Below are 12,282 nucleotides of genomic sequence, written 5' to 3'. Positions count from 1 at the left end.
AGATGGTTGTGAGCCACCATGTGGTTGCTGGGAATTGAACTCAATACCTCTGGAAGAGCAGTCAGTGCTCTTAACCTCTGAGCCATCTCTCCAGCCACCTCTATTTCTTATTTTTAACCAATTCAGCAAACAGTTTTAATTTAAATACCTCCTGAGTGTAGCAGATACTTTGCTTGCCATTGAGGATATAGCCGTGATAAAGTGGCTTTGTAGAGTTTGATAGCAACCAAGCACGTGTGCTGACTCCAGAGTAGTGAGAACATTAGGGCTCCAAGTGAGGGGCTGTAGCACCACTGTGAGCAATAAAACTGCTGTGAATAGTAATACTGTGAGCAAAAATTCTTTGAGGGCATTCCAGGGAGAAGGCTGGTGCCAGGTGGAGTCCTCGCGGGGTAGTAGTTGATATCAAGAAAGTGCTGTAGCAATCATTAAACTAATGTACAGAAAGCAGTTTAGTTTTAACAACACATTACTAAAGTCAATTTTAGTAGACTACTGTTTTAGAAATAAAATTTTATTTCTATGAATATTTAGTTTTTGCTTTTGTAACTTTGTAAGTTCTATAGGGAATACATATGTCACACTAGTTTTATATATTTAAAGACATAAGACTTACTAAGCTGGGCATGGTGACACATGCATTTAGCCCTCCTAGCACTTGGGAGGAAGAAGCAGAGGCAGGTAGATCTCAGAGTTTGAGGCCACCCTGATCTACATAGAGGAAGGATTCCAGGACAGCTAGGGCCACACAGAGAAACCCCCTGAAAAAACAGCACCCCGCCCCTCCTCCCAGCCAAGACCAGCAACAAAAAGTTACTTTATGTTGGTAGGAAACCATAATGTTTTTTTCTTTAACGTAAGTTTTCAAACTCTTTAGATAACATACCTATTTTATACATTTCAGAACCAGAACTCCAGAGAGCATTTGTTTGTGATATCTTCTCATAATAGAGTGTAAACAGGAAATTTAAGAAATGTTTATTTATTAAAAATTGACCACCTCTTACTTAAATATTACTTATTATACATAGTTTTCTAGACCATTTTGTAAAACAAAACTATTTATTTAAAAGGGAGGCCTTGTTTCCATATTATTTTCAATATAATTTTTTATCATCACTTCCTAAGAGTGTCATAGGGCCCTAGAGCCTTAAATTACACTTTGATATAATGGTATTAGTTTTTATATTACCTCGTATGATTGAGGGGCCAGCAATGTGATTTAGCAGACAGAGGCACCTGCTGCCAAACCTGATGACCAAAGGTTGATTTTTTCCACATAGTGGGAGGAGAGAAATGGTTACTGCAGGTTGTCTCCTGATTGTCATTTGAACACCAGTGCACACTCACACCTACCCACCTACCTAACTGCTCACACAAAATAGAAACGTGATAGTAAAGAAGACATGCTTTAATTGTTAATGGTGGGAGGCAGAGGCAGGCGGATCACTGTGAGTTCGAGGCCAGCCTGGTTTACAAAGTGAGTCCAGGACAGCCATGGCTACACAGAGAGACCCTGTCTCAGAAAAACAAAACAAATTCTTAATGAACACCTAAAAAGTTAAAATGTGGTACTTAACTTGTTTACATATTAAGAAATTATTTAATGATATTAAGTATTGTAATCTTGTTTCCTCACCCATAAGGTAGCTATAGTAAACAGTACTTATTCTTCAGAGTTGTCATGCATTAAATGAAATGCTGTATTTTATTTTTAGCTTTAGATTTATTATGCATAGTGTTCTGCCTGCATGTGCACCTGCAGACCAGAAGAGGGCACTAGATCTCATTATAGATGGTTGTGAGCCACCATGTGGTTACTGGGAATTGAACTCGTGACCTTTGGAAAAACAGCCAGTGCTCTTAACCTCTGAGCCATCGCTCCAGCCCCAAAATGCTGTATTTTAAATGCTTGGGCTTCCAGGATCCATAGGTGGTTGCTGCTGCTGTTATACTGCTATTATAATGATGTAGAATCTTCCAGATAGTAGCATGTTTACGTGCTTTAAAGTATTGCATAAGAAAGTCAGACATTGCACTTTTCGATTGCTGAGCCTTTTTACATTTGAAACTTTGCAGTGATACAGGATAATTTTGCTGCTCCTGATTTGCCTTTGCTGACATGTTTGACACAAGACCAGGAGTTTGAGCCTGACTCCTTGTTGCAACAAAGCGAACTAGAATTTGCACCTTTGAGGTAGGGTGATTCATTTGTTTGCCTTGTAAACTTTCTACTTTATAGTAAGTTGTTATTAGTATTAATGGCTTCAGGCAAAAGTGGATTGGGAGTAGGGGTTAGGTATTCTTGACACATTCTTGTATATTAAATTGGTGCAGTTTTTACATGTAGAGATGCATATACCAGGTAACTATAGTTCATTTGGAAATAAAGTGGTTTTGTGTAGCCTTTTAGGCATACTTTCATTATCAGTTTCTTTTTTTCTAAATCTCTGTATGCAACCACTGTCCTTCCCTTCCATTTTACCTTTGTTCTGCAAAAAAGCCACCACTTCTAGGATACTAGTCTGCCTGCACTTGAAGTGTGCTCAGCTGTTATTGAATTGGTCTAGTTAGCTTTCTTTAGACTATGTGCAAATATAAGGAAGATTTTTTTTTTTTTTTGAGACAGGGTTTCTCTGCTTTAGCCTTGGCTGCCCTGGGACTCACTCTGTAGACCAGGTTGGCCTCAGACTTACAGAGATCCACCTGCCTCTACTGGGATTAAAGGCCTGTGCCACCATGCCTGGCTTCAAGGAAGATTTTTATAATATTTCAAATTGATGTCTTTTAGAATAATGAAAATGGAAGGACATTCTGTAAGTCTTCAGAAAGTACTTGGAATTGTGCAGGACTCTGTTTTCTGTCAGGACTGTATGTGTTTAGAGAGTAAGCTTCACTGCCCTGCCGTTGTTTGCCCGTCGTCACTTTAGCGTCACGGTTGCAGAGTTCTCTGTTCATGTTCGGCTGTCACAGTGGTGAAGCTGTGCTGTGCTTTGGGAGTAGATCGTAAGTAAGCACAACAGCTGACCAGTAAACAGGAACACAAGCCAGACAAGTATTAATTCATCGTAGGTAGCACTCATTTAAAATAGTAATCCTTATTAAAAGGCTGTTCCAAACCTTTTTTGGTAATGTTGAAATTGATTGTGTTTTAGGAGAGTGCTGAGGCAATATCAGGGTGGTAGTTCACTTACTAGTTGTAAATTTTTCCTTGTTTAGTCTTTAGCTAAAGATTGAAGAATAGAACTTTTAAAAATACGTTTTTAAGTAAACCTGGTTTTAGTGATACCAGGTTTCTATTTTTGTGTTAGTATTTAAAAATTAAAGTATTAGGAGCTAATTCTTTCTGTATAACCTTGTATTTTCAGAAGTATTTCTAATAAGTCTGAAGATCCTGAGTGGCTGGCTCGACCATCAGAAGTCAGTGAGGCTTTAATCCAGGCCACCTCAGAAACATCCTCAGACTTGGTCAACAGTTGCCTGAGTATATCTCAGCACCCCCTCACAGGGAGCACAACATTTGGGTCTCAGCGATCTCTTTTCCCATCGGAACAAGAGAACGATGGAGAGAATGTGCCACCTAGGGCTCCTGAGGAGCCGAAGAGCCCGGATAACTCTGCTCATTATAATGTCCTGTATTCATATATGTCATGGCAGACAGACAAGGACACTCAGCAGCCAGAAGGCAGCTTGGCTGAGAAAGACCAAGTTTCCACTTCAACTTTGTCTGATGTTAGTGATGAAAGCATAGCTGCTAAAAGAAACAGTGCCTTTGATGCTTCTTGTTCACGTGTGCAGTATTGGCAGCAGGAAGCCTTACAGCAGACCGAAGCGTGTGTAGCCAGGGGGGACCAAGCTGCGTTCCCATGTGAGGTTACCCCTCCTCCTAGTAAAATGCCATACTCTTTCCTGCGATGCATGTTGGAAAGAGCAAAGGGGGCTTTCTTGACCTCTGGTCACCATCGTGAGAATGCTTGTTTAAGGGACCCAGCTGAGGATGAGATGAGTGAAAAGAATGACTCTTTGGAGGATTATGAAGGAGATGAAGATCTGCAGAAAGAATTGTCTCAATTTTTTAAGCAAAAGGAAACTAGAAATAATTTGGCATATTCTCAGGTGCATGCCAGATCATCAGAGATAAAGCGTAGTGGGACGGTTGCCATCCACGACAGTCATAAACAAGTTTCAGAAGCGCACGTACTCTCCAGAGGACTTGATATCTCTAATGTGGAGGGTTCTGGTGGTCCTCTTCGGACAGGTAAATCCAGCTTGGATGAGACATCAGAACAGCGGCATTTTGAAGAGGAAAGAAGCCAAAAGGCAGCTTTTGGTGAGAAAAGTGTTAATGCTACTAAAAATGTAGCCTTTGAGGCAGTGATTGCCTCAATTGAGCCTTCCAAGCAAGAGAGTCCTATAAGTGAAATCCAAACTGACAACAACAAACCATTAGCAGATGACAGCCAACGGAGAGAACCCCCCAAACCAGATCTTTCCCCATTGAATTGTAAAGATGGAAACTCGTTCATCGGTAAGCTAAAGCATCCAAAATACCAGTCTACTCCTAGGGTGTTTGAACCAGCAGATTCAAAACCACTGTCGCACAAAGAAGATGCTAGCTCCCTGTGTTGGTACCCAGATTTCAAATCACCCCCTAATGCTGCTCAGAACATGCTCAGTAAGCCTGTGTCTTTCATTGCAGAGGCTAGCTCTTCTCCTTTGAGGGAAAAAGCTTACAACCAGGCTGTAGGCCTTGGGGAAACACAGCCACCTTCATTTCAGTGCAATATAAACAATCTTGGCCTTACAGAGAAGGTAGGATCTTCAAACATTAATTTTGCAATGAAAGTATCAACTTGGGGTTTACAAGATTTAAAGCAGCAGATCTTTGAAGAAGTTGCAGATTCCTCAGGCTTTAATTTGGGTAAGGATGAAAACTGTAGTAATCCCGTTGAGGGGCTGCTGCTGTATGGAGCAGCTTTTTAGCAAACTTGGCAGGATGTGATGCAAATCCCACTTTGCTTTAACACTTATTGGTGATGCATCACTGATTATAGTGAGCCAAGAGGTATTGCTGGAGGCTGATGAAGGCCAAGGTGAAATTCCTTGGCCTGTGGAGGCTGAGTCCAGTTATACATCATGAGTTAAACTTTTTTTTTTTTTTGCTTTTGGAGACAGGGTTTCTTTGTGTAGCCTTGGCTGTCCTGGACTCACTTTGTAGACCAGGCTGTTCTCGAAATCACAGTGATCCACCTGCCTCTGGCTCCCAGGTGTTGGGATTAAAGGCATGCACCACCACCACACCTGGCTAATTCATTTTTTTTATATTTTAGATTTATTTTATGCATATGGGTGTTTTGATTGCATGTATGGCACCATGCATGTGTTTTGTGTCCATGGAGGTCAAAAGAGGGCAAAAGATCCTCTTGAACTGTAATTACAGGTGGTTGGGAGCTGCAGTGTGAGTGCAGGGAATAGGGCCCAGGTCAGTCAGGGAAATCTTGAAGCTAAGCTGGGAGTTTGTTGTACTGTGGATATCATTCATATATATATATATATATCCCCCCCCCCCCTTCCTGTAACTGAGGGTTTTATGTCTCTTGCACCGCTCATGGTATAATAGCTCTTAGATTGAAAGTACGAAGAAATCAAATCCCAGACCTAAAATTTTTCCATCCAATTGAAAATTCTTACAAACTCCCAATTTTAAGACCCATATAATATTTCATAATATTAATAAAATCCTGTTTTTTAAGCTCTTAATCCTGTTGTTAATTTTTTTTTTACTTTAGTTTGCTTAATAGTTAATGTCTTCTTATATATGTCTCATTTAATGATTATTTCCATAGAATTAATTTCTCAATATTTAAAGGCCTGGTTCCTTATATTTTTGTACAAAGAAAGTTTTAAAGTTTCAAAATGTGTGTGTGTGTATGTGTGTGTAGGTGTGTGGGAGTGCAGGTGGGCATGCTCTGGTGTATGAGTAGGGTTCAGAGGAAAACTTTGTTAGTTCTTTCTTTCCATCTTTACATGGGTTCCAGGGATTGAGGCCAAGTTGTCAGGCTTGCTTAGCAATTGCTTTACTTTTGAGTCATCTCATTGGACCAAGAAAAAAATAAATTGAAAAATAGGTATTTATATCACACTAACAAATCATTCTTTTTTATTTTGTTTCTTTTTAAAGGAGACATTTCTAAAGGAGGCAAAGCTGCAATTACTCAATCCAAGTTGAAATCAGATACCACTAACACTCTTGGAGACTCAGACATTGGAACATACTCATCTTTGTTCCTTAAAGATTTAAGTCAATTTGCTGTAAGTTCTCATCAGAACACTGTTGGTCACCACATTTACACTGTCAACCAGTTAGACGACAACCTGGAAAAATCCTGGGCTTTTTCCCTGTGTGGGTAGGAGGTAGAAGGTTCTGATGATGCCTTCTGGTCAGCTGACTCAGGGATATTTGAAATGTTGAGACTACCTTCAGCGAGATGACGTGGGCAGTAGCATTGCCCTCTTTGTACTCACAGAGAGAGAAGCCCATTCTTCTGTGAGCAGGGATTTCCAGGTAGCTACCCAACTGAGGAGGCTCTGAAAGGTTCAGTTGTTTCTAGACTGGTTGACCAGAGCACTGAATACCAGTAGTGTCCTCCATTTCTCACTCACAGAGAAAAGTCTGAAAGGTCTGGTATTTTCTGTCAACAGGTTGTACGTGGAGGCAGTCTGTCTGAAGAGGCTCCCAAAGCTTCCGCGCATGTTGGGCCAGCTGCCCCAAACACTGGGCCGTCACCTGTAATCTCTACTACCTATTCACAAAGAGAAAACCCCAATCTTTTATATCAAGAGGGCTTGCCAGATGGCTATCGATTTGGTCAGGAACTGAGAGTTTCAGCATTTCCTGGACAAGCTGACCAGAAGAATTGCTTATCAACAGTGACCCCTACTTTGTATTCACAAAGAGAGACAACTGATATTTTCTATTATCAAGCCCTGACAGCTGGTCATTTACCTGAAGAGACTCCAAAGGCACCAGCTACTCCTAGGCCAACTGACCAGAAGTTTGATGGTTCAGCTTCAGCATCTACTCCCTACACATATACTGTTTTATGCCAACAAGAGGTGGCTGAGCATCGCTTAAGAGAAGAGTCTATGCAAGGTTCAGCTCTTACTGGCTCAGCCGTCCAGAACACTGGGATAACTGCACTGGCCTCGACTTCTTATTCATATGGAGAAAAGCCTCAGACCTTGTATCACCAGGCTTTGCCAGAAAGTTGCTTGAGTCAGCAGACTTGGAAGGTTCCTGCTGCTCCTGGATCTGTTGACCAGAAGATAGGAGCGGCAGGTGTCCCTTCTCCCTACTCACATGGAACAAAGCCTGTCAGTTTCCCCCAAGACGGGTTGCCGGAAAGGCGTCTTATTGAAGAGCCTTGGAAAGTGACGCTTGCTCCTAGGCCAGCTGGCCAGAAGCCTGAGATGCCAACAATGAGTTATTACTCAAAGGGAGTGAACCCTGTTTTCTATCAGCGTCCCCTGTCAGACAGTCTAGGCAAAAAGCCTCTGGATGTTGCAGCTGTTTCTGGACCAGCTGAGACGGCCTGGTCTCTAGCAGCAACCGTTGATTCCCAGCTACATAAAGAGGCAGCTAACGCTTTCCTCCAGCCAACACTATCAGACAGTCATCTAACTGAAGAAACATTGCCAGTTTCGGTTATTCCTGGCCGAGGTGACCAAAAGACCCCTTTATCATCAGAATCATCTCTTGCCTACTCTCACAGAGAAAAGAACCTGCCAGAAGATGTGAAAGTTTCCACTGACTCTGGGGCTGCTGGTAAGAGGGCTGACAGTCCAACTGTGTCTTCTAGTATCTACCAGCACAGAAAGGACCCTTACCCCCAGGAGTTGCCAGGTGGTCATGGACCTGCAGAAACTCAAAGGGTTGCTGAGCCGAAATCTGAGGTTTTTCACCCATGTGGTGAGATGCCCAGGGTTTTCTATCAGCAGGAGTTGCCGGAGAGTCATTCAACAGAAAAATCTACGAAATCATTTATCCCAGGCCTGGCTGACCAGAAGCCTGATCTATCAGCCGTCCTCCTTGCTTCCTCCTCACGCGCAGAGAAGCTTATTTTCTCCAGCCAGTTAATCCTGCCAGCTAGTCAGCTACCTGAAGATGCTTTTAGAACCACTTCTGTTTCTATGTCATCTGGAACATCAGCTGTAACCTCTGCTTTCTACTCATACAAAGAGAGGCCCAGTATTCATCAGCAGAGGTTTCCAGGCAGCCACCTAACTGAAGAGGCCCAGATAGTCTCGGGTACAACTGAAGCAGTAGGATGGAAGACAGGGGCACCAACAGTCACCTCTACTTCCTGTTCACAAAAAGGAAAGCCTAGTGTCCCCTACCAACAGGCCGTGCCAGGTGCTCCTCTCTCTGGAGAGGCTCTGCAAGCTTTAGCTGCTCCTAGGCCAGTTGACTATAACATAGCTACACTAAGCCCTAGATCCATCTCACAAAGAGAGAAGCCTGGTGTTTTTTACCAGCAGGCCCTGCCAGGTGGATATTTTCCTGGGAAAAGTGCGACAGTTGCAGCCGCTCCTGGGCCGCCTGACGAGAACACTAGGACATTAACCAAGTCTGCAAGTCCCTGCCCCCCTGGAGAGCAGTCCCTCACTTTCTCCCAACCTGGCTTGCCAGCCAGTACTCTAAAAGCAGAGCACTTAAAGATGGCGGCAGCTGTGTCTGGACCAACTGAGCAGAAGACTGGTACACCAGCAGGGCCTTCAGGTTCCCTCTCAGTTGGAGAGAAGTCCAGTATTTTCTACCAACAGGCCTTGTCAGATGGTTATCTTCCTAAAGAAGCATCTCCTGGACCAGCCGCCCCGACGGCTGGGGAGCCACCGGTATATTCTACTTTCAGAGAGAAGCCCATTATTATCTACCACCAGTCTCTGTCCGACAGTCAGCTCGCTAAGGAGGATCACAAGGTGTCCGTTTCTGAGCCAGCTGACCAGACGACTGACGAGCCACCAGAATATTCTACTAACTATTCTTTCAGAGAGAAGCCCATTATTATCTACCACCAGTCTCTGTCTGACAGTCAGCTCACTAAGGAAGATCACAAGGTGTCAGTTTCTGAGCCAGCTGACCAGATGACTGAGGAGCCACCAGAATATTCTGTTAATTATTCTTTCAGAGAGAAGCCCATTATTATCTACCACCAGTCTCTGTCCGACAGTCAGCTCGCTAAGGAGGATCACAAGGTGTCCGTTTCTGAGCCAGCTGACCAGACGACGGGGCCACCTCTCCTCACCCCTTTATTATACTCAAGTCCAGAGAACATGCTTGCTTCTCACCACCAAGAGTTGCCAGATAGTGATCTAACTGAAAACACTAAGAAGGTTTCAGTTGTCCCTGGACCAACTGACCACAAGACTGGAATCCCAACAGTGCCTTCTACCTCCCACTCACATGAAGAGAAGCCTACTGTTTCTTACCAACAGGATTTGCCGGATCTTACTGAAGAAGCTTTGGAAATTTTAGGTGTCCCTGGAGTAGTAGTGCCTTCCTCACGTGATGAGTCTGCCCTCCTCTCTTACCAGCAGAAGGTAGGAGGTCTTTCTCAAGTACCTTTGAAAGCAGCAGCCTCTGGCTCTACTGATGAAAAACCCGGGTCACAGATAATCTCCACCTCAAGGAGAGAGAAGCCCTGTCCTCATCCGCAGGAGCTGCCAAGCACCGCTGGGGATGCAGCAGGGGCTTCTGTGTGTCCTGCACCAGTTGTCCAGAAGGGTGGGAAAACAGCAGAACCCCCACAGGAGTTGCCAGCCAGCCATCTCACAGAAGGGACTGTGAAAGTGTCAGCTGCTTCTGCATCCGGAGCACAGAGGCCTGGGACACCAGCAGGGCCTTCCAGTTGCCACTTCCATAGAGAAAACTTCAGTGATTTTTGTCAAAAGGCCTCACCAGGTTGTGATCTAACTGAAAATTCTCTGAAGGCTTCAACTGTTCCTGGGCAATCTGACCAGAATAGGAGACCTGCAGTCTCATCTTGTTCCCACTCACTGAAGGAGAAACACGGGATTTCAGCTGCAGATCTGCCGGATGACCAGAAGACTGAGCTGCCAACAGTTACTCATAGGCCTTGCTTACATAGAGACAAGCCTGTAATTCCAACTGTGAACAGACAAGGTGACCAAAAGACTCCATTACCAACAGGATTTCATGGTTCCTGTGCTCAAAAAGTAAAACCAGTTAATACTGTTCAAAAACAGTTGTCAGACAGCGATCAAAGTGGAGATATTCCGAAGGTTTCAACTGTCTCTGAGCCAACTGCTGTAAAGGCATGTGTACCAGTACCTCTGTGTGGTTCTTATTCACACAGAGAGAAATCGGATACATTTCACCCACAGGAACTGCCAGACCGACATCTAACTGAAGATGATCTGAAGGTTTCAAGTGGTCTTGATCAAGCTGACCAGATTTCTGATTTACCTACAGTTTCGCCTGGTATTTATTCACACAGTGAAAAGTACCAGCTTGTTTCAGAACATGTCCAGGAACTGATAGATAATTTGAATTCTCCTGAGTCTTGTGCCAGTGCAAACAGTATGCCTTTAAATTCACAAACTGATGATGGAGTTACCATATGTAAGCCAGAATCTTCAGGTTTTGGCGATGTTGGCTATGAAATCCGGGATATAGATCATGGTTCCAAAACTCTTAAAGAAATTCAGACTCTTTTAATGGAGGCAGAAAATATAGCACTGAAACGATGCAATTTTTCTGCTCCTTTGGTCCCTTTCAGAGATGTTTCGTTTATACAATCCAAAAAGATGGTTTGCTTCAAAGAGCCCTCCACAACTGATGTGTGTACCCAGAGGGGGCCGTTTACAGAGGAAATTCCACGCACGGACTGTGTACAGAAAGACATTGGCACACAAACGAACCTTAAGTGCCAGAGGGGTGTTGAAAATTGGGAGTTTATTAGTTCAACCACCATTAGAAATCCTCTCCAGGAAGCAGAAGGCACAGCTAGAGTGGCGCTGGATGAAACTTTCAGGCACTATGAGACTGCCAGGTCTGTAATGAGGTCTGAACCTGAAGGTTGCAGTACAGGCATCAGGAATAAAATTATTATCCCTATGATGACATTCATAAAGAGTGACTCGAGTAGTGACGTAAGTGATGGTTGCTGCTCATGGGACAGTAATTTACCGGAGACTTTAGACTCCGTTTCTGATGTTTTTCTAAATCTCTTTCCATATACTTCCCCCAAGACAAGTGTAACAGATAGCAAAGAAGAAGAGGGGCTGTCGGAGAGTGAGGATGGCTGTGGCAGCGTAGACTCACTGGCCGCACATGTGAAGTGCCTCCTGCAGTGTGAGTCCTCACTGAATCAAGCCAAGCAGATACTTAGAAACGCAGAGAAGGAGGAGTGTCGGGTCCGGGCCCGAGCCCGAGGTAAGGACTGACCGTCATGCGGCACATTCCTGCCTGCGAATGTTACAGCTTAGTTTAAAATGAGACGTTGGGAGCTCTAAATTTCTTTTCTTCTGGAACTTTCTATCCACAATCTGGAAAACAAAAACAATAATATAAATAAGATACATGGTCAATAGTGTTAGTCCGAGTTTATGGGGGACACAGATGCTTCTAGTTTGCTCTTCTGTGAGTTACTTTGTGTTCTAAAGCTGTGCATGTTTCCTAATAACATTTTTGGAGCTGATCTAAGGTCTAGGGCAAAACACTTATTAAGGCTTTTAGTACTAAGATTTTGGCTAGAGGTGTAAGTCTAAAAGAAGATATTTATTAATCTCTAATAGAATCTTTAAAGGAGGTGTAACAATCTTTAAGACATACGGAAATGTGTCTTGGGTAGTAACTTTAAGTGATTCAGTACTGGCTCGGAATCCTGAGGTTAACTGCCTGTGCTATTCTTTGTACATTTTGATTATGGCAATATCTCCCTAGTTTTGTCTATTAATTTAAAGTATTGGGTATCATAGAACCGTTAGTAACTATAGCAGGTACTAAGGGGAGACAGAGACTTTTGACTAGAAGAAATATTCAGATTAATGATTAAATGCCATATTTAGAGTGGCTTCTTTGGAGCTGCATCTGCAGAGGATGGTTTAAAACACCCAGGCTTTTAGTTTATATGTGGTGGCACACACCTGTAATTCCCTGCTTTGGTGGGTGGGTAGACTTTCAGTGAAATGGCCTCTTACGAACTGATGTGTCACATGCTTGAGACCACATGCTCGGCTTTGTGTTGTACAGTAAGGGAC

At 43.4% G+C, this 12,282-nt stretch overlaps 1 protein-coding gene across 6 annotated transcripts in view; it reads left to right on the top strand.

Moving 5' to 3' along the window:
- Positions 1-12,282, top strand: part of ALMS1 (ALMS1 centrosome and basal body associated protein) — an 84,575-nt gene that overhangs the window by 16,574 nt on the left and 55,719 nt on the right. For 2 of the 6 annotated variants that reach the window (XM_084766378.1, XM_084766376.1), the window contains exons 4-7: positions 2,080-2,197; positions 3,369-4,921; positions 6,182-6,312; positions 6,703-11,455. In XM_084766378.1, the coding sequence (XP_084622504.1) occupies positions 2,080-2,197; positions 3,369-4,921; positions 6,182-6,312; positions 6,703-11,455 (6,555 nt within the window). Of the gene's footprint in view, positions 1-2,079; positions 2,198-2,855; positions 3,007-3,368; positions 4,922-6,181; positions 6,313-6,702; positions 11,456-12,282 lie in introns of those variants that run through there. The other 4 variants (XM_084766377.1, XM_084766379.1, XM_084766380.1 and 1 more) reach the window with 4 other exon arrangements.

Source organism: Acomys minous, assembly GCF_964271855.1.
Source record: "Acomys minous genome assembly, chromosome: 17".
Lineage (NCBI taxonomy): Eukaryota > Metazoa > Chordata > Mammalia > Rodentia > Muridae > Acomys > Acomys minous.
This window is presented reverse-complemented; position numbering and strand designations above follow the sequence as displayed.